The sequence below is a fragment of the Dromiciops gliroides genome, chromosome 3 (assembly GCF_019393635.1).
Source record: "Dromiciops gliroides isolate mDroGli1 chromosome 3, mDroGli1.pri, whole genome shotgun sequence".
In the NCBI taxonomy this organism is placed as follows: Eukaryota; Metazoa; Chordata; class Mammalia; order Microbiotheria; family Microbiotheriidae; genus Dromiciops; species Dromiciops gliroides.
The window spans coordinates 306453460-306477233 of NC_057863.1; the positions used below are offsets into that span (position 1 = coordinate 306453460).

A 23774-nucleotide genomic window follows, 5' to 3' on the forward strand; every position below is an offset into this window, starting at 1 on the left:
GAAGTGATCAGAATCAAGAGAACATTGTACAAAGTAACAGAATGTTGTATGATGAATAACTGTGAAGGACTTAGTTATTCTCAGCAATATAATGATTCAAGACAATTCTGAAAGACATGATGAAAAATGCTATCCATCTCCAGAGAAAGAACTGTGGGAGTCTGAATGTAGATCAAAGCATACACTTTTTAACTTTATTTTTCTTGTTGCTGCTGTTGTGGTTTTTTTTTTTGGTCTGTGTTTTCTTTCATAGCATTACTAATATGGAAATGTGTTTTGTATGACTGTATGTGTATAACTTATATCAGATTGCTTACCTTCTTAATGGGGGAGGGTGAAGAGAAAGGAAGAGAATTTGGAACTCAAAATTTTTTTAAAACAAATGTTAAAAGTTGTTTTTACATGTACTTGGAGAAAAACAAAATGTTAAATAAAAAAGAAGGTAAAAAAGAATTTTAATTAAAACAAAACTGTATCTGACAGGTTAAATATCTATCCTATGTATCCCCTCTAGCATCTTGCAGACTGTGACCTCTCAGTATTAAATATAAAAAAGAAAAGAATACCAATAAATGATTAATAAAGAATTAAATATAAATTAATTATTAAAGTGGTACAACCTAAGAAGCTATTATAAACCTAATTGATGGACAGACTATTTTCATCCCCAAAGAAAAATGTTTTCCTAATAATTTTACATCATTTGTATATATTCTACTAATATTGGTGTGGTGGCTTGATGTGATGGGGTAGATTGTGGTGGGGGTGGGGAGGTGTCAAATTCTGGAATTTATGGAGTACACATAATTATACCCTCAATTGTACAGCAAATAAAGAGCCATTCCTGGAGCAGGAAGACATGGGCTGGTATTCTACCTCTAACCCTGGATGAATGTCATTTAATCTCTTGGTACTCTAAACCTATATAAGTGGTAGAGGAATTTCCAATAGAAGGAGCTTCTAGGAATTCTCTCTACCAATGGAATCACAAGTGCAGTTCTCATCCCCATATTTGTATAGTACTCTTACTTATGGATCTTCATAATAACTTTGTTATAGCCAGAAAAGGTATCTTTTTAAGCCCTTATTTACAGAGAAGGAAAACTAAGGTTCAAAGAGGTGGCATAGGGGCACAAGATTTTATCACATCACTGTGTATAAGGTTCTCTGCATAAAATGAAGATTCGTGATTGCGCTGCCTTAAAGCATCGTCTCATTCTTTTTCTGACCTGGTCTCACCTGTTTTTTTGGTAGCATCAAGTGAAACATTTTTGGGACCATCGAAAGGCTTAACATCTCCAGAGATTGGCTTGGTGTAACCTATTGAATAAAGGTAATAGTGTATATTTAATGTTTATTCTGAAATGAAACTTAAAAAAATCACTGCCAACAACACTCATTTCTTGCACACATGGAGATGTTGTACATCTCTTGCTAAGACCATCAGTTTCCTTCTGCCTTTGGGTATGTTACATTGAAATTTGAATAAAATCACTCTTTTTATCCATTGGTAGACCTTAGACATTGAAATGGCATAATTTTTCCTTATTGCTCACAGCACTTAATTTATGCGCTTTAAAAAAATCTGGGTAAAAAATAAGCTTTTCTTAGGAATTTTTTCCTAGTTTGGATATCTTTACTGAATTCCAAGCTTTTCTGGAAATGTATGATTTTATAGATGTTAACTTTGAAAATGAAATTTCAGGTAGCTGAAAGAATACCAAACCTAAAGTGAGAACAGTGCTCAAATCTGTATTCAAATAATTACTATCTTTCGTGACCTTAGGTATGTGATTTCACTTATCTGCTTTCAATATCCTCTTCTACAAAATGGAAATAATAATACTTGCACTATTATTATATAAGACATTGTGAGGAAAGCACTTTTCCCCATTTATTTAAAATTTTATTTTCCCCCCAATTACATGTAAAAACAATTTTAACATCCATTTTTAAAACTTTGTATTCCAAATTCTCTTCCTCCCTATCTCCCTTCCCCCTTAAGAACTCAAGCAATTCAATATAAGCTATACATGTGTAGTCATGAAAAACATTTCCATATTAGTCAGATTGTTAAAGAGAACTGACAAAAAATCTTAAGAAAAAGAACTAAAAATAATTATACTTCAATCTGTATTCGGACACCATCAGTTCTTTCTCTGGAGATGGATCACATTTTTCATAAGTCTTTCAGAGTTGTCTTGAATCATTGTGTTGCTGAGAATAGCCAAGTCATTCACAGCTGATCATCCTACAGTATTGCTGCTACTTTGTATACAGTACATTTCACTTTGCATCAGCTCATGTAAGTCTTTCCAGGTTTTTCTGAAGAGCATCCTGCTCATCATTTCTTATAGCACAGGAGTGTTCCATCATAATCTCATCACACAGTTTGTTCAGTCATTCCCCAATTGATGGGCAGCTCCTTAATTTTAAATTATTTGCACCAGAAAGGGCAGCTATAAAATTTTTTGGTACATATAGGTCCCTTAACTTTTGGGTTTTTTAAATCTCTTTTTGGATAGTGACCTAGTATTGGTATTACTAGGTCAAAGAGTATTCATGGTTTATAGCCCTTTGGCCATAGTTCCAAATTGCTCTATGGAATGTTTGAGTAAGTTTACAACTCCACCAATGGTGCATTAATCTCTCATTTTCCCCCTTATCCCATACAACATTTGTCATTCTCTTCTGCTGTTCTATTATCCAATACAATAGGTATGAGATAGTACCCCAGAATTGTTTTGACTTGCATCTTTCTAATCAAAAGTGAGTTAAAGCATTTTTTCCATAGAGGTACAGATAGCTTTGATTATTTCATCTGAAAACTCTTTTTATCTTTTAATCACTTATCAATTGGGGAATGGCTTTTATTTTAATACATTTGATTAAGTTTTCTAAGTGTTTGAGAAACAAGACCTTTGTCAGAAAAACTTGCTTCAAAATTTTTTCACAGTTACTATTGCTAACTGTATTTCCCTCCATCCTATTCCCTCCCATGACATTTATGCTATCATCTATCTCCTTTCACCCTGTCCCTCCTCAAAAGTGTTTTGCTTCTGACTGCTCCCTCCCCCAATCTGCCTGCCCTTTGATTACCCCCTCCCCTTATTCCCTTCTCCTCCTACTTTCCTACAGGGTAAGATAGATTACTATACCCAATTGAGTGTGTATGTTATTCCATCTTTTTTTTTTTAGTGAGGCAATTGGGGTTAAGTGACTTGCCCAGGATCTCACAGCTAGTAAGTGTTAAGTGTCTGAGGCTGAATTTGAACCCAGGTACTCCTGACTCCAGGACCAGTGCTCTATCCACTGTGCCATCTAGCTGCCCCTTGTTATTCCATCTTTGAGCCAATTTTGATGAGAGTAACATTCACTCACTCTCCAGCACCTCCCCCCATCTTCCCCTCCATTGTATAAGCTTTATTTTGCTTCTTTTATGAGATACTTTACCCTATTCCTTCTCTCCCTTTCCCTTTATCTCAATGCAATCCTCTCTCACTCCTTAATTTTATTTTTTTTAAAAGATATCATCCCTTCATTTTCAACTCACACCTGGTACCCTCTATCTAAATATACTCCATCCAGGGGTCTAATACTTAGAAAGTTCTTAGGAGTTACAAGTATCATCTTCCCACATAGGAATATAAACAGTTTAACCTTTTAATAACCCTTAAAGTTTCTTTTTCCTGTTTACCTTTTTGTGCTTCTCTAGAGTCTTGTATTTGAAAGTCAAATTTTTCTATTCAGTTCAGGTCTTTTCATCAAGAATGCCTGAAAGCCCTCTCTTTCATTGAATTTCCATTTTCCACCCTGAAGGGTTATACTCAGTTCTGCTGGGTAGGTGATTCTTGGTTGTAATACCAGTTCCTTACCCTCTGGAATATCATATACCAAGCCCTCTGATCCTTTAATGTAGAAGCTGCTAAATTTTGTGTTATCCTGACTGTGGCTTCACAATACTTGAATTACTTCTTTATGGTTGCTTGCAATATTTTCTCCTTGACCTGGGAGCTCTGGAATTTGGCTATGACATTTCATTTTAGGATATCTTTCAGGAGGTGATTGGTGGATTTTTTCAATTTCTGTTTTACCTTCTGGTTCTAGAATATCAGGGCAATTTCCCCAGATAATTTCTTGGCAGATGATGTCTAGGCTTTTTTTGATCATGGCTTTCAGGTAGTCCAATAATTTTTTTTTTTTGCAGGGCAATGAGGGTTAAGTGACTTGCCCAGGGCCACACAGCTAGTAAGTGTCTGAGGCTGGATTTAAACTCAGGATGATGAGTTTTCCTGACTCCAGGCCCAGCACTCTATCTACTGTGTCACTTAGCTGCCCACAGTTTTGTGGTAAAGATCAAATGAGATTATTTATGTAACTTTGTAAACCTTAAAACACTGTATGAACATCTTTGTTAGCTGCTACAATGGTGTTGGACTTTGGTTTTATATTATTTGTGATCTATGACCTATGATTATTTTGCTCAATTTTTCCATGATGCTAGAGATCATGTAACATATTAATCTGATTTCCTGGTGCCTCCCCCCTTCATATGTTTATACTGGCCTGCTTTCGTTTTTTTAGCAAGATTTCATCTGCAGAATTGTGTCATGTACAGCCAATATGCTTGGGTGCATTTTATGACTTTTAAAAAAAGCTACCACACCAACCTTAGAATCCCAATATGATTTAGTTGGCACTGAGTAATTCAACTTGAAAATATTCCCAAAGAGACCTTGCCTAGTCATGGTGCTCAGCCAGGAAATAGAGCTCTTAGTGTCATGGGTTTTAAACCAAGCCTGGCAAGACTCAGAACTGTGGATTATTGTTTTGAAAGAAATTGATCTATAAATCACTGAATGCCCTAAATGACCACAACAGATCTGTGGTGGGTATTTCTTAAACTTTTCTAAATACTCAAATTCTAATGTGGGGTGGGGTGTCCCATGAGCCAAATTTTCTTTGATATTTTGACACATTATAAAACTATCTCCTGTCCTGACATGAGTGACCCATCAGCATGGAAATAGAAATGTTCAAAATCTGGGCAGAGGAAACTCTATTGTACAGGGTGGGCGAAAAGTCACGATGTTTTAATAACTTTTTGAAAATTATTTTTTGCCATTTATGAGATTTCACTTTTCCCACATATGTAAATTAATTTCCTATTTATGTACTGTACATGATGATATGGCATTGTAAATTAAAAACCAAAAATAAAGGCGTTATTAAATTTTGAAACTCCTTTGTGACTTTTGGCCCACCCTGTATTTGCTTGTCAAAAATTTCACTTCCAAATTAAGAGCACTAATACTGACTCAGTAATAAATATTAAAATAATGAATGAGTAACAAAAAGGAATGGTTCACACGTTCAGTGGTATCCTTGGCAGGGAAGTATAGCAGAAGGCTCATGAAACTAGAATTCAAAGCTTTTAAAGCACAATAAAACCAGGAATTATTATTGTTTAGAAGACATAAATTCATGTCTCAGTTTTGTTATTATTTATAAAAATGTGTCGAGTCAGTGACAATACTTTGAGCTTTGATTTCCTCTTTGATTTCTTTCATCTCTACGAAGTGAATAATATCTGTTCTTGTGTTACTTTGAGAGTCAAATGAATCCAAGATGTGAAATCAGAGCATAGTGCAAAAATCTAATTGTTATTAAAGACATACTTTGATGTCACAGTGTGATTTGAAGATAACCCTGGATTCCTAATGGATAGATCAGTGAAATACTAGGTCTGTCAGGTTCTACCATGATGTAAAAGCTCTAAGTATTAGCCTGGTGATGGATTGGCAACCATCAGCCTTGATAAGCCTAAATAAGATTAATGCATCTCATCATCAGAGATATGGTCATCAAATTATTCTTTTTTTAAAGTCATAGCAGCTCATAAGAACCTTCTACTAAGACTTGAAGAGGCTGCATTCTGTATCAGGGGAGGAAGTACTCACATACATGTAAATAAGGACCATTGAATGATAGATTTAGAATGGGAAGGAACCTTAGAGGCCACCAGATCCAATTCCCTCATTTTACAGATGAGGAAACTGAGGCACAGAGGTTAAATAACCTGTTGAGAGTCACAAATGATAAGGTGAGATTCAAACTCAATTCTTCCTGACTCCAATTTTAATACTAATACTCTAATCATTATGCCACCTTAATCATGGGTCCTCAAATACTGAAATATGTATGAATTAAATATCATAAATAGGAGTTCTACTTTCCACCAAGTTTGAAGACATTCAATTTTCATTTATTTAATAAGCAAAAAGAATATAGATTCATTGTTGAAATAGTCAAGTCGTCAGTATTTATAAATTGCCTATTATGTGCCTGGTGTGCAGCTAGGTGGTACAGTGGATAGAGCACTGGGCTTAGAATCAAGAAGACTAACTTTCCTGAGTTCAAATCTGGCCTCAGACACTTATTTGCTGCATGACCCTGGATAAGTCACTTAAACATATTTGTCTCAGTTCCTCATCAATAAAATGAGCTAGAGGAAGAAATGACAAACCACTGCAATATTTCTTGCCAAGAAATCTCCAAAGTGGGATCACAAAGAGGTCACACATGACTGAAAAATGTCAGGCACTGTGCTACACACTGGTGACATAAAGAACAGCAAACTGTCCCTGATCTGTCTCTGATCTCAAGGAGCTTACGGTCTAGTAGGGGAGTCACCATGTAAGCAATTATGGTATAAAGAAGGTATACACAGGATAAATTGGAGACCATCTCAGAAGGAAGGCAGTAACATAAAGGGGGACTGGGAAAGTCTTTTTGAAGAAGTTGAGACTTTAGCTGAGACTTGAAGGAAGCCAAGGAAGTCAGGAGGTGGGGATGAAGAGGGAGAGAATCTGGGCATTCAAGACAACCAGGAAAAGGGCACAGTCGAGAGATGGATTTTTTGGCATGAGGAACCACAAGGAGGCCAGAGTCACCAGATCAGAGAGTACATGGGAGGGAGTAAGGTAGAAGAAGATTGGAAAAGTTGGAAGGAGCCAGATGATGAAGAGTTTTATAAGCCAAGCAGAGGGTTTTATATTTGGTCCTTGAGACAATAGGAAACTTCTGGGGCTTATTGGAAGTGACATGGTCAGACCAACATCTTAGGATGGTGACTTTGATAGCTGAATAGAGGAAGGTCTGGCATGGTGAGAGAACTGCAGCAGGGAGATAAACCAGCAGCCTATTGTAATAGTCCAAGCATGTCACGATGATGACATTATGTGATGATGTGCCAGGATGGTGACTGCAGAGAGGTCAAGAAGGGTAAGGACTGAGAAAAGACCGTTAGATCTGGCAGTTAAGACATCATTAGTAATTTTGGAGAAAGCAATTGAATGATGAAGTCAGAAGCCAGATTAGAGATTTAAGAAGAGAGTGAGAGGAGAGTAAATGGAGGCACAAGCCAGACTGCAATATTGTTTCATACTGCTTGAGAAAAGAGATTATAATAAGGTTATTAGATGTCTACTTAGAACCATATTTTCCTTAATAGCTAGTGAAGTTGGGGAAAGCATGATGGTCCTGTGCATCTGAAGGATGATGGGGTGAGGGTAAGGAGGCACAATGATGTGGAGGAAATGCAATCTTTGTACTCCTCTCTTATCTACTATAAATTGTGAGCACCTGGGGAACACACACTATATTGTATTCATCTCTGTATTCTCAACACCTGTCCCAGAGCCTTTTGAAAAGTCGATAGTTAATATTGGTTGAAACGAATTACTTAAAAATTGCCTGGGACCAGTCCATTTCAGAGGACAAATATATTAGTTCAATATTTTTGAATAAAGTTACCTGGGGGAAAATGAGCAATTAGTTTCTGAAGGTGAGCTATAGCTCTGATATAAGAGGCCACCAATAATATCACGTATGGCTTACTTCTACATGTGTATAACCTATATAAAATTGCTTGCTCTCTCAGGAAGTAGAAACAGAAGGGAGGGAAGGAAAGAATTTGAAACTCTAAATTAAAAAAAATGTCAAAATTGTTTTTACATGTAATTGGAAAAACAAAATACATATTTTTTGGGGGGAAGAGGTGCTTGAATAAGGTGGCCTATCAGTCCTAGATTTATGGTTCTATGGACATATTTAGACTAGAAATTAATTTTCTAAGAAGATAATCTCTGCAATCAAAAAAGGAACAGTGTTCATAAAGGAACTGATCTCTCTTCCATTGCTACCAGAAGTTAAACAAATAGCCAGCGCAAAAGCCAATCATGAGATTGGCCAAAACACTGTAAGATCTAGCCATTGTCCAGGGTGGTACTGATCAGGGGAGAAAGATACATTCCTCACCTTGGCATCTTTGCTCTGTGGTAGCCAAATGCATTGGCATGAGAGTATTGAAACCTGGTTCTCTTATTAGAACACCATGTGGATGTGGGCTGTAAATTCAGTCCGTGACCATACCAGTTAAAAGTGTGAGTGTCAAATTGATACAGAAAAGACTCAATAGCTCTTTGACTCAGAAATAGTTGTGTTTACAAGGCAGTTGGAAGAGTTCAGAGAGAAAATCTGAGAGACTGTCTGGTCCAGAGCCTGTGGTCTTGCTGAAGGCATTTTTTTCACTAAAAATTGGTCCTAAAACTTTGGAACACACAGTCAAGACTCTGCACATCTGTGGCATGCTTGAAAGAGGAAATCATTGAAAAAATTTCCCTGACTAAATTTCCATCTTTGTAAAGTATTTTCAGTCCTATTAGACCATAAGGTCCACAAAGACAGAGGTTTTGCTTGATCCAAACATAATGTCTCCCCTAGAAATAGTGACAATGCTTTATTCATCGATAGATATTTCATTAATGTTTTTGGAATCTAATTGAATCTTGCAGGAGGTAAAGGGTGAGAAACAAAATCCACGTGCTTGAGTTGCATTTAATGTCTACATGTTCAGGCTCTAGACTCAGATGCCATTTAAGACTGAACAATTTCACATATAATTAAGGTGTAGGAGTAATGATTTTTTAAAATAAATAAGAATGTAAGATGATAAAATGGCTACCTCATAGAAGGTGGTTTTTTTTGGCAATATGATAATGGATAATGTTCCCAGTTGTTAAGCCTTTTGATTCTGGAATTTATGGAAATTTATTATTTCACCAGTAGCCATGCATAATATAGTACTTGGCTTATAATTGTCACTTATTCCAAAGTCTTTCAAAATAATTGTAAAAGGCCAATAAGAGTAGGTTGATAGGTGACTACTTTCTTGAGTCCTTTTGGATTTAATTCACTAAGTGCTTATTAAGGACTAACTATGTATGGGGAACTGTATTATATAATAGACACACAACAGTAGTTGGGTATGTGAGTTCAGTGTCTGTTGGCACTTATCAAACTCCCAACGTGTACCTCTGGAAGCCAAGTGATTGGTCTTCTTTTTCTTCTTCTTGTTTGTCCTTTGTTCTCAAAGAGGACCATGACAGATGTCATGACTTGCAATGAATTGAATTTAAGTGAGGAAGAGCTGTGCAAAGTCACCAGCCCCAATCTCTCTTCCAGAGCCATCTGAGCTCAGTGGCAAGATATATTATCAGGACCAGGCATGGCCTCACATGTTTTAAGGCAATTGGAGTTAAGTGACTTGCCCAGGGCTACACAGCTAGTAAATGTCTGAGGTCAGATTTAAACTCAGGTCCTCCCAACTTTAGGGCCAATGCTCTATCCACTGTGACACCTACCTGCCACAAGGACTGGTCTATACCTAAAAAAATTGAGGCAACTTTTCCTTTTCCTAGGAGAGAACCAAAAAGTGAGTACCTCACACAGGTAAGTTGTGACTTCTTCCATGTACTGGAGGATGAGAAAATGCAGCAACAGCACTTCCTAGTGACCCATGGTGACCTCTGCTACTACAAACCCTGAACTTGTAGGAAAAGAAAATGCCGAACCAAAAAGGAGAGAGTCCACAGCCATTCCTTCACTATATGAGAGGTTGAATACAGTAAGTGAAGAAGGGAGGGTTCACTTTTGCCACTGAGAATTTAATAAAGGCTTCACACCGAGGAAGTCCTACCTGAGAGGAGTCTTGAAAGAAAGAAAAGAGGACAAAGGAAAGAGATGGGGGCAAGGTTATGTTCAGGTAGAGTGGTCACATAGCATGTTCAGCAGCTGAAAGGCATGGATATGGAAAAGGAAAAAGAAGGATTGGAGAAGAGTGTGCAGTTTCATTTAGCAGGTGCAATTGAGCCTCTAAGGGAGAAACCCAGGAGACTTTACTAATAAGGTAGATTGAAGCCAGGTTATAGAAAATTTAGAACACTAGTCAAGGAGTTCATTTATTTTTTCCCCCATAAGCAATAGGGAAACACAAGGTCTTTTTCTATAGGAGTGCCAGGGGTATTACAGTGATTTATAATACCCACTGCCATATGTAGGTATTAGAAAGACTGTTTTTGGCAAATGTATGAAGGATGAATTTACAGAGAAGCACCAGAGACAGGATTAGGGAAATTAGTTAGAAGCTGATTACAAGAGTCCTAGATGAGAAATGAGGAACCATAAATCATTATCATTGGAAAAAGTACTTTAGAGAACATCAAGCCCAATCCTTTCATTTTACAGGTGGGGAAACCGAGGCCCAGAAAATAAAATGATTTGTCCAAAGTCACAGAGGCAGAACTAAGACTAAAACCTAAGTCCTACTTCTTAACCACTGATTCATATTTAAATGACCTGGGTGGGGGGCAGCTAGGTGGCCCAGTGGATAGAGCACCGGCCCTGGATTCAGGAGGACCTGAGTTCAAATCCAGCCTCAGACACTTAACACTTACTAGCTGTGTGACTCTGGGCAAGTCACTTCACCCCAATTGCCTCACAAAAAAATAAAAATAAAAATAAATAAATGACCTGGGTGGATCAATACCATAAGGAAGAAGGGAGATAAAAATTCAGCTAAGTCAGGGGACATGGGGAAAGAGCCATAATTGGAAAAAATATCAAAGTTATTTCATATGGCAACAGAAAAGTACCAGGGGTGGGCTTTCTTTAAGACAAGAAAACTACACAATATAAAATACAGGTGTCACAACATAGACACCTAGGATCAAGGTCAGATAAGACCCCCCTCATTGGCTTATGGAGAAATAGATTTTTGCAGATACCTGTATCCTAGAATGGTGTTTAGAGAGTAGCCATGAAGGAACAATAATTAATATAGGTTGGACTCCCTAAAGTTATGAATCGGGATCTAATCCAAAGATATGTTTACTTTTACATCAGTTTCTTAAACAACATAAAACATCCTCCAAGTTTCCTTTGCCTAAGGAAGCCTTAGAAAAATTCTTCTACCTAGAAGGTAGTAACTGATGATTATTTCTTTATACCTTGTAACCTTAGTACCTAATGGGGTAGATTGTACCACACATCAAGGATCTACAGTTTTTTGTTGCTGTTTTTTTGGGTGGGGCAATGAGGGTTAAGTGACTTGCCCAGGGGTCACACAGCTAGTCAGTGTCAAGTGTCTGAGGCTGGATTTGAACTCAGATCCTCCTGAATCCAGAGCCAGTGCTTTATCTACTCCACCACCTAACTGCCCCTATGATTTTTTTTAAATAGGAAAAATATAACAACACATTGTTTTTTGGACTTCGTGGATTTTTCTTTTCTAATAGGGTTAGAGGCAGAAATAAAATAACTCTCTGCTATCAATCCTGAGTTCTCACCTGCCTACCTTTTGGCAACATCATTGGGAGTGTGAAGGGGAAGGAAATTCTGGAATCACTGCTCCCTGAAGAATGGGGGAGTGAAAGTAGGTTGCCAAAAAAGCACCACCTTTATATTTCACCCCAGATAATATACTCAAGTTATTCAAATACATTGATAGCTCATGTCATTTGCCCACCCCACCTTTTCCCTCTGAAATGCTAATCAGTATTGAATAGGACCAGGGTGAAGGAAAGCCCTTCTATCCTTTCATCTATCCTTCCATCTATCCTTCCTTTCTCTCTCCCTCCTTCTACTCCCTCCCTCCCTTCTTTTCTCCTTTCCCTCCCTCCTCTCCCATGCTTTTCTCCCCCCCTCCCTCCCTTCTTTCCTTCTTTCCTCCTTCCCTCCATTCCCCTTCCTCCTTCCTCCTTTCCCTCCTTCCCTCCTTCCCTCACTTTAAAGAAAGTGGTAGGATTTTATGGGTGGAAATTATGTCAATGAAGAAGTATTAACCATCTGCTTTGCCATTGCACTTTAAGGACTATGGGACCTTTCCATCTGACTTGCACCTGGAACCTTCCCAATGTGTTGTCTCCCCCATTTAGATGTGAGCTCCTTGAGAAAGAAAAGTGCATCCTTCTTTTTTTTTTTTTTGTGTGTGTGTGTGTGTGTGTGTGTGTGAGGCAATTGGGGTTAAGTGACTTGCCATGGGTCACACAGCTAGTAAGTGTTAAGTGTCTGAGGCCGGATTTGAACCCAGGTACTCCTGACTCCAGGGCGGGTGCTCTATCCACTGCGCCACCTAGCTGCCCCAACACATGTTTTTTTTTTGCTGTTGTTGTTGCCCCCACCCCCACCCCCAGGGCAATGAGAGTTACGTGATTTGGCCAGGGTCACACCTGTCAAGTGTCTGAGGCTGTATTTGAACTCAGGTCCTCCTGAATCCAGTGCTGGCACTCTATCTACTGTGCTACCTAGCTGCTCCTGCATCCTGCTTTTTTATTAGTATCACTAGCACTTATCACACTGTTTTGAGCAGAGTAAGGACTTAATACTTTGTTCATCCATTCACTGGAAAGTCAGTGCATCAGGTAACAAAATACTCTAGCCACCCTGATGATTGTGATAGCTGGGAGTCTAGTCATCATTAACAGAATAATTCCAGAGCTATTGGCAGTGACATTCGCATGATCTGGTTGTCTGTGTTACCTAATGGGGGATCATTTTAGTTATACAACCTAAAGGGTCATAGCATTTTACTAGAATGGGCAAAAATACCACTCTATTAGAAATGAGAAATTGGTAGTAATATCTCTGAGTAATATATAGTATATTGTAAAATGCATAATGACATATACAATATGGGCACAATATGTGTATGTGAATATACAGACACATGTAAATCTATACAAAATATACATAGACCACATGCAGGTACACATACGTAAATACATGTGTGTATGTGTATGTATGCATGCACACACACCTTCCAGAGAGTTAATATTCCTCTCCAGGCTGCACAGTGAACTTCATCTACCATGACAAATTTTCATCGTGAAGCCTCACTCAAGTCTTGGAATTCACAGGTTGGAAGTGCCTTCCTGCTGCCTCTCCCTCTGATTAAATGGCTCTGTCCAAAAGCTTCCATTAAGGAGGGTACCCAGAATAGCTTGTGTCTAATTCCTTTCTAGAATGTACTCTGGACTTCCTCTATCATGCCCCTGTGGAGCCAAATACCTTCATATTCTCACCCTTCTTTCAAATTCCTTTTTTGTGTTTGTTTTTCCTCCATGAGAATGTTAGTCTTTTCATGATAGAGACTTTCTTTATTCTTGCATTTATATGTCCAGAACTTAGCACAGTGTCTGGCACATAGTAAGCACTTAATAAATGCTTGTTGAGTGACTGAATACATGCATGATTTTAGAAAGAATTTTACAGTCACTTTTGAATTATAGAATGGAAATAAAAGAGTTGGGTTTTTTTGTTGTTGTTCTTATTATCAAGACTAATAGGATGCCTCAATACTTCGAAACAAAGCCATTTGTTATATTTCCTATGTTGAAATCATTTATCTAAAATGCTTCAACATTAGGGGAAATGCTCTTGTTTATTTGATCTAATAATTTATTAATTTGAGAATGAATTGGAGATCTACCATATTGTATTTATTTCAAAAAGTTTCAAGTTCCATTTCTGTGATTTCTTAAAGTTCTGTCTCTGATTAGTTTCAGTTTTTAATTCCAATCATACAAATAATAGCAGATTCTAGGATTCCACCTTGCATAAAGCATATATATATATAAATATATATACACACATATACATACATATATATGTATATGTATATATCATATGTGAAAATTCAGTAGAGTTGTTTCAGACTGGACAATGATTCTCTAGTTTCTAAAGTATTAAAAGAAAGCATCATTTTGATCATTACCTTCCTTCTTGTAAAATTCCGTTGGGTTGGGCCGACCACCTCCTGTAATTGTCCTATTTTTGGCTGTAAAGAAAGTGGAAATTAAAAATTTTTTAAATTTCTTAGAACTATTTAACAGACAAAGAAATAAAAAGAGATATCGGAAATTTATTTTTAGAGAAGTGCTTATTTAGAAGGGAAGGGAAAAGAAGTCAATAGAAAAATATATTCAAAAGCTGTGATACTTTTAAAAATGAAGTTTGGAGCTCTCTCCTGGGATGTCCCAAAAGTTTTAGTGCAGTGCGAGCACTGTATGTTCTGATGTTTGTCACTATGAAGCAATTAAAAATTGTTTTTTGATTTTTTATTTAGATTTTCCCCAAGTTACATGTAAAAACCCCATTTTTTTCACACTGGTTTTTAAAAACTTTGTGTTCCAAATTTTCTTCCTCCTTCCTCCTCAACCCTCCTCAAGAAATCAAGCAATTCAATATGAGTCATACATATACAGTCATGCAAAACATTTTCACATTAGTCAGGTTGTGAGAGAAAAAGACAAAGATAACTGTAGAAAGAGGAACTAACAAATAAAATTATACTTCAAGTCTGTATTGATTTCATCAGTTTCTTTCTGTTTTCATATGTCCTTCTGATAGCATCCTGTTCATCATTTCTTTCAGCAGTTACTGTTGCTAACTGTATTACCCTCCATCCTAGTTCCTCTCCTTGATATTTACTCTATTTTCTATCTTCTTTCACCCTATCCTTCCTTGCAAGTATTTTGCTTTTTACTGTCCCCGTCCCCCAATCTCCTTTGCCTCTCCCCCCCTTCATCCCCTTCCCCTCCCTGTTTTTCCCTCAGGGAAAAATAGATTACCATATCCACTTGAGTGTGTATGTTATTCCCTCTTTGAGCCAATTCTGATGATAGTAAGGCTCACTCACTCCCCTGCTCCTTCCCCATCTTCCCCTCCACGTCCATACAGCTTTTTCTTTTTTCTGTGAGCTACTTTACCACTTTCCACCTCTCCCTTTCCCTTTCTTCCAGTGCATTCTTCTTACCCCTTAACTTTATTTTAAAGATGTTATCATGGGTTGGCTAGGTGACACAGTGAACAAAACACCAGCCCTAGACCTGAGCCCAAATCCAGCCCCAGACATAAGCTACCCCACCGTGCCTGCCCCATAAAAACCAAGGATAAACAAAAAATAAATGCTCTACAGATATCACCCCTATGAAGCGATTTTAAAGTAAAAACTATTAACTGTTTTTATTACACAAAACTAAGCATGCTTGGAGTAGTGTAACTACTGCCATACACACGAGACTGTATTTAAAGTTATTCTAAAGGTAAAATAGAAGGGGTTCATTGGTGACCTTTGTGTGGAAAAAAGCAATTAGAAAACCTAGCTCAACCATGAGATAAAGACACCAGGAGCAGCAGCATCATAGAATGGAATAAGCATTGGCCTGAGAATCAGGAAAGACCTGGCTTCTAGCCCCACTCCTGCCACTAATGACATGCAACCGGGGACCAGTCATTTCACTGCTCAGGGCCTCAGTTTGCCTATTTGTAAAGGAGTTGGATTATATGTATTGCTTTTGACAATAGCATTCAACCATTTATGTTATGCAGAAAAACCTGGAAAGACTTGCATAAACTGATGCATAGTGAAATGAACAGAACCAGGAGAATGTTGTGCACAGTGATAGCAGTAATGCTTGATGAAAAACTGTGAAAAACTTAGCTATTCTCAGCAATACAATGATCCAAGACAATCCCAAAGGACTAATGATGAAGCATACTCTCTGCTTCCAGAGAAAGAACTGGCATTGATTGAATATAAATTGAATCATGCTACTTTTCACTTTCATGTGTTCTTTTATTTATTTTCTTAAATAAAATTATTGATATGAAAATATTTGCACATATCTGATTGCTTGCTGTCTCTGGGAGGAGGGAAGGGGAGGGAAAGAGGGATAGAATTTGGAACTTAAAGCTTTAAATAAATTTTTTAAAAAAGCATTCATGTTATGGAAAAGAGAGAAAGGAGAAGGGGAAAAATAGAGGAGGTGAAAAACAGAGAAGGGGTGAGTGGAGGGAGGGAGAAAGAGAGAGAGAGAGAGATTTTGAGATTAAAAACAATCACAATTTACCAGGTCTGACAGGTGGCTTAATAGGTTTCCTCTTTATTGTAGTAGTGTATACTTTATTTGGTGCTGAAACAGAGAACACATTTCAAGTTTAATAGTTAAGTCTGTAATGTAAGCCAAAGTGAAGAGAGTAAGTTCAAAGGGAGTCAATCCATGGGAATGCTATGTGGAAACACAATGAGGGCTCTCTTCCCAATGACTTCCACACTATATCTATGAATGCATGAAAAAGCATTTATTATACACTTGGTACATGTCAAACACTGTGCTATATGCTGGGGATACAAATATAAAAATCAGCTCGTGTTTCAAGTAGTTTATATTCAACTATGGGGAGACAGCATGTATAGGTTGCAAATCAGATGGAAAGTTCCCGTGATCCTTAGGGTGCAGTAGCCAAGCAGATGATCATATATCTTCTTTGATGTTATTTTCACCAATAATACCATATCAAATTTTAATGTTAAACCATTTAACAGTGCCAAGGACTTTGGTATCCAGGGTTTGTTTTCTTTTCTGTGTTTTCAATAATTTAGATTCTCTCTCTCCCTCTTGTTCTTGCTCTCTCACTCTCTCTTTCCTCCTCCTCCTCCTTCCCTCTCTCTCTTCTTCCTTCCTTCCTTCCTTCCTTCCTTCCTTCCTTCCTTCCTTCCTTCCTTCCTTCCTTCCTTCCTTCCTTCCTTCCTTCCTTCCTTCCTTCCTTCCTTCCTTCCTTCCTTCCTTCCTTCCTTCCCTCTTTCCCATTAAAGCACATGAATTACAGATACAAATATGCTAATGTTGATAAGAAAAAAAAATTTTTAACATTGGCTCTTAACAACCAGAAGAGTGAGGTAAGCTATTTCTATAACGGATGCAAGGGATTGAGATTCAGTTAGTGAAATTCTTTGCCAAAAAACAAAAGGCAAAACAACCCCCAAAACAGAACACCTCAAACTCCAAAACAATCCAAGTAATCCTGATGCTGACTGACATAAAACCAAATATTTCTTCTATTCCTTCAATATTCTGAACAAGAGTCATGGAAAGAATGCCCTTCATAGAAAACAGAGAAAGGATTTTTAGGTAGTCAAGTTGAGATTCATTAGAACATGTGGTCTCAGCTAATAGTATGTCCAGGGATGTTTGCTGGAATTAGAGAAATATATTGGGCATAGGTTGTTTCTAGAATGAAGAAAAAGTGAATTTTTAGCTCCAGGATGTTCTTTGTATATATTGCTGAAGAATTAGATGAACGGGGTTGATAACTTTTAAATAAGCAAAGAAGAAGAAGGAGGAGGAGGAGATTAAAAACAAGCCTATATGCCTTATACTAGGTTATCTTTTGAGTAAGTGAACAGCTATTTTTGGAAAATAACTTTTTTGCTCATGACTCTAAGTTGCTCTTGCTGGAATAATGATACTGCGATGAATTTTAAAAGAAAGCTTTCTTCTTTGAACATAGAAAGCACATTGTAATGTGTTACCTGAAATTAAAACATGAAACTGGGATCTACTTAAATGAAGGTTTGAGAATAGGAACTTTGGGGTTTCTGCTAAGTTCTAATATTTGGAAAAATACATTCTCTTTCTGGGTTGGGCCAGAGGATAGGCTTGTTTCAGGAGTGATGGAAAAAGACAAGCCAAACCAAAACATCCTCCTCCTATGAGGCACAAATTGGTAAGGGAAAGTAGGATGAAGACTATAGTTATATCCTAGTACTGGGGACATAGATAGGAGGGGAGCCAGTGAGATGATGAAAGGGTGAGAAAAGAGAAAAACTGAAGTCATTTTTGAAAACGTTTGGTTATTTCACACTTCTGCCTCCAATTGGCCCTGTTTTCTCTCACTTGATCTCCATTGGGAAAAATAAGTTGCTGTATTAGTTTGAATATAAGGTGGAAAATTTTATCTCATCTATAACTTCTATAACATCTGACTGTGGCTTCACATTGGCATTATTTTGTTTTCAAAGAGATCTCATTTTATGAGTCCAGCCTCTATCTGTTTTCAACATCATGTTGTATGTTTTTTTTTTTAAATCAATCTGATTCCATTCAGCGTGTATTAAGGTACCTACTTTTGCAAGGGGACAATCAATCCAAAGTAGCCCAGAACCTAAAAAATATATTACTTCTGTATAAATGTATTCTAAATTCTGTTTTTCTTCCTGGAACAATTTTAGCAGTTGACTTGACATTGTGAATTCCTTCCTATTGCTTTTTTCCCTTGGTTTAAACTAGAATCAGAGAATGATAGAGCCAGAAAGGATTTTGGAGACCATCTTGTCCAACCTTTTTAGTTGACTTGCCCAAGGACACATAGCTAGTTGGCTACAGAACTAGGACTAGAGCCCAAGTCCCCTGATTCCAAACCAAGAGCTTTTTTCCCCACTACACTCAGTGCTGCCTCCTACCATCAACCTTATGGACAAATGGTTATCTAAGACTGGAAAGAATTTTTCTTGCAAACCATATAATCAACTTGTATCATTGGGATGATCTTATTCACATACTCTAAGGTGGTTATTTATATGTACTCATAAATCAGCAGTAGATGTGTCAAACACACACATAAATAGAACCTCTGAAATAGAATATACTGTGACCCATGTCATAAAGCTTCCAATGTAAAGATTTTGATATAAGAATTTTGCCACATTTTGATCCAAAATAACCAGTCTTACTGAAAGTCTCTATAGACTTAGCTTGGGCCTTCCCAAATGAATGTTAGAAATGAATGGAAGTATTTATTTTACATACACACACACACACACACACATACACACACACACAAACACAGACACCTCCATTGGTACATGGCATAAAATGCTCCATGATGATTTCACTGGTTTTTACTTCAGCTACTCTTAATGCAAACACAAAATTTGGAGGTCAAAACCAATCTTATGTTTTTTTAGGAAAATGATCCCATTAGCTAAGGTATTATCTTAAATTTTAGGACATATGCTATTTTTTTTATAAAAATGAACATAAAAGTACAAAAATATTCATAGCTGTTTTATTCACAATACAAAAATACTGGAAAGAACCTATGCAACTGATTAAATTATGGTTAACTGATACTACCTTTATATTTTTGGCCTGGATCTAAGATTTCATTAGTGTAGGAAGCTCCAGGTAGAGAACTTCTATCATTGCAAATTGGATTTTCTTTTTTCAACCTTTTAACTACTTTTGTTTTTAATATTGCCTACATTTCCCAATGTGCTTCTTGCCTTATACCTCTGAAATTGCCACCTTTTAAAACAAAGAAAACCCCAACAGTTTCCACTAAACTGACCAACTCATTGAAAAAAGTCTGACATCTATAGTCTCCACAGCCCAGTCCTCTACCTTTGCATATAAAGAAGGGAAGGGGACATCTTATATCCTTTAATTTTGGTAACCAAATCATTATAATTTCATAGCAGTTCAGTTGGGTAGCATTTATACATTTAGAACCAGAAAGGATTTAAGGAGGTCATTGAATCTATTTCCCTTCATTTAAAGATGAAGAAATAAGCTGAGAGAGAGATAAGCTCCTGTTTCAGCTTACTTTATCATGTATCATGTTGATCTCCATTTTCCCCATGCGGCTCTGTATTTCTATTCTCCCATTCATTGTTCACAATACTAGTGTTGTATTACATAATGTAATCAGGACTTGTTTACAACCATTCCCAATAAATGAGGCATATACTTTCCCCATTTTTTGTTATTGATACTGGAGAGGTTTGCCATTTTTTTCTCCAGCTCATCTTACAGATGAGGAAACTGAGGCAAACAGGGTTAAGTGACTTGCCCAGGGTCACATAGCTAGTCAGTATTTGAGGCCAGAGTTTGAACTCAGGAATATGAATCTTCCTCACTCCAGGCCTACCCACTTTAGTTTTTCCCAAAAAAGTACTTGTCAAAATAGGGAGTTGTTTCATTGGAAGAACTGATGATTCCAGATTTATCATGAACCAGAAATTGAGTTCAATTATTTTTATTCTTCCTTGTCTAATACATGTATATTGCATGTGTCTGTGCTCTCTAGGGGGTTTCCTCAGTTTAGAGAACTCTGCTGAGTTGATAATATTTCCTCACTGTAAGTACAATAGTTAAAACTGTAAATGAACTGTGTCCTGCTAGCATTACAATTGGGACTGAACTAAAAATATAAAACTTTCATATGAAAAGGACTTAAAAACATGATATTATATTTGATGTCTTTATGTTTTGGATTTAAGTTAGGGAAACATATTTTTTAAACCTAGTATTAAAAGTGGAAAAAAACCTGTGGATATATTTGCTGAATTCTTTATAGAAAACACACTGGTTGGGGGCAGCTAGGTGGCACAGTGGATAGGAGCACCGGCCCTGGATTCAGGGGTACCTGAGTTTGGATCCGGCCTCAGACACTTAACACTTACTAGCTGTGTGACCCTGGACAAGTCACTTGGCCCCAATTGCCTCACTTAAAAAAAAACAAACACACTGTGTTTCGGCCCACATACTTCAATCCTGCTATGAGACAATTAAGGCAAAAAAAAAAAAAAGGGCAGGGAGAAGGGGCTAAAAGCTCAATGAGCATGACTAAAGGGAAGCAATAACTGATATTTTGCTTATGAAGGTAACACCTTCAAACAAGTTTCCCAAAATGATACGATATTCTCAATCTTATAGATCAAAGTGAAACAGGAGATTTTGGGGAAAAGAAGTGTTTATTCAACTATGACTGACCAATGCGACTCATTTTATTCAGTAGTAACGTTAGTTATTTTTTTCCTTTCCATTTTTGTGTTATAGAGATTCTCAAAGGTTTGGAATTCTGAATCATTACTTTGACCTTTGTATTGATGATAGTAAGTTTGACACTATTTAAGGGAAGTGTCAGATATTTATGTGAATATTCTAATAGAAAACATAATTATGCTTGTCTATAAATATGTAGCTGGGGAATGCCACGCATGTTTTCGCCCCTCCCCCACCGCCAACAGGAGGCAAATGATATGTTTTTAAAGACTTCTGTCCCTCCCTGTTCTATTGTCCTGTTCTTCGAAAAGTTTGAGACTTTCTTTTCACTTATGTAGGCTCAAATGGAATCCTGAGAGGGAAATTGCCTTCTCTGAAGTTAGAAAGCTCTTAATTGCCAAGTCTTACAGTCTTTTCTTGAGGGCCGCTGTGTAGTCATTTGGTAGCGGTTTGACCCTGTGCTGCGCCTGATAACTGTTCTTCTCTGGGTTTTCAGGATCACTACCCTCTCCTGGTTTTTCTTCTTCCTTTTGATGTCTCCATCTTCTCTGCTGAATCATAATCAATATTACTCCCTGTGGGTACAGTGCAAAGGCTCCGTTCTTGCGCTATTCTCACTGCTGTGCTTTCTCAGTGACCTCTTTTGCTCCCATGGACTTAATTACTTTCTGTATGTAATGAATCCCAGATCTATATATTTCCACCCAGTGTCTATCCTGATCTCTTAACTTTACCCACTCCCTATAGGAAATTTCAAAATGGATGTACCAGAGTAATCCCATCTTGTGTACAAGACACATTCATTGTCTTTACCCCAACCCACTTCTCTGTCATTACTTGTTTCTTCTTTTAAGGACAACTACATTCTGCCAGTGTCCCATGTTCATAGACATGATATCATCCTCAACTTTTCCTCACCCTCACTTTGGCTCCACTTCTACATCTTTGTATCTGTTCCTTCCTCCACACAACACCACCTTAATTCTGGTCCTTACACCTCTTGCCTGGAACAACTGCAATGGAACCCTAATTGGTCTCCCTGACTCATTTCTCCATATTCCACTCCATACAGCTGCTAAAATTATTTTCCTTAAGTAGATATATGAGTTATATCATTCCCTTATGCTTAAACTCCTGTAACACTCAAGATAAAACATATCTCTTCTTTTAAAGCTTTTTCGAACCTCACCCTATTTTAACCTTCCAGGCTCATTCTACAGTTAGTCCTCTTCCCACACTCTACAACCTAGCCAGACTGGCTTTCTCTCCCCAGACACAGTATTCCAGATTCTAGCTCCTCCACCTTTGCATTAGCCATTCTGTATACCTAGAATACATTCCCTCTTCATCTCCACCTCAGTCCAAATCTCTCATTTCTTCAAGATTCGGTTTGAGCACCATTTTTTCTATGAATTCTTCCTGATCCCAACTGTAGGTGCCCTTCCTTACTAAAGATCTTGAATTTAACTACTTGAATTTGTCATTATTTACCTTAAGTTATTGATTATTCCATGTATATTTGTTTTTCTACATGTGTATACATGTTAGATTTGTGTATGTATTATGATATACCACATGTAGTACCCCAATTTGATATAAAGATAAATTTCTTGAATGCGAGATGATTTGATTTTTTTAAAATGTCTTTGTAGCCCCATATCCTTGCATGGTTTCTGGAACATTGGAGATACTTAAGAAATTTTACTCACTTATTGGAGGGAATCTATTTTAGCAAATGATAAACCTGTACATTATAGAAAAGATCAAAGTAACTTTTGGAGGGGGATGTGATAGCCAGGGCAGAAGAGAAGAAATGAGGGGTGGAGAAAGAGGAGGAGAAGGGGATGAAATGGGGAAGAGGGGAGAGAGAGAGGGAGGGGAGGAGAGAGAGAGAGAGAGAGAGAAAGAGAGAGAGATATGAATCTATATGATCCTAGAAATGGAAGGATTTAGATATTAGCATTTTCCAGGAATAGAAACTAGAAAGTCAAGGGAAAAAACCCTTACTTCAAATCTATCTCCACACTTCAATAAAATCTTACCTCTTACCCTCCTGCTATATGCCTTTCATTTCCACTCCCTACTGAATTGTTTCCTTGAAAGACAGAAAGAATATTTTATTGCTGGTGTTTAAGACTTAAATTTTTTGCCGTTTCTTTGGCACTTTCCACTCTTGGCCATTTCCATGCTTCTGAAAAGCTTCTGTTGCACTGCTGTATGCTTGTTTTTCTATTCCTACAGTTCTCTCTCTCTCTCTCTCTCTCTCTCTCTCTCTCTTCATCCTTTCCTTTAGAGAACTCCAAATCTAATTATTTTGGAATTCTAGGTTTTCCTTTCACATAAACTTGCTCTATGGCGTTATTGGAAAGAATTCTGGATTTAAGATAAGTGAACTGAGTGAGAATTCCAATTCTTCTAGTTGCTATTGATATAACCTTGAACAAATGACTTCAACTCTTTGAGCTTCAGTTTTCTCATCTGTAAAATGGAAGGAGTTTGATAAGATGATCTTAAAGGTACTTTCCAGTGCTAAATCCCATGATCGTTACTCATCTAACCTAATGTTCAAGTGCTCCTTGGCACAAATACTTCATTCCATGTAGGCTGGTATCCTCAAAGTCAATATATATACTATGATACTTCCTCACATTGCGTTTACATGTACACTTAACCCTTGCTTGAGGATGTCTGGTCTCCTCCCTTCTGATCTAAAAATATCATTTAAAGCTACATTTGAGTCTTGTGTTCTCTGAAAATATTTCTCTCACTCTCTGTCCACTTTGACTTCTCTCCTTCTTGCCACTTTGT

General features: G+C 37.3%; 1 protein-coding gene across 1 annotated transcript in view; it reads right to left on the reverse strand.

Moving 5' to 3' along the window:
- Window positions 1-23774, reverse strand: part of LOC122747036 (ABI family member 3 binding protein) — a 313537-nt gene that overhangs the window by 37757 nt on the left and 252006 nt on the right. Inside the window, 3 exon segments of the mRNA XM_043993253.1 lie at window positions 1240-1320; window positions 14114-14176; window positions 16251-16313. Coding sequence (XP_043849188.1) covers window positions 1240-1320; window positions 14114-14176; window positions 16251-16313 — 207 coding nt within the window.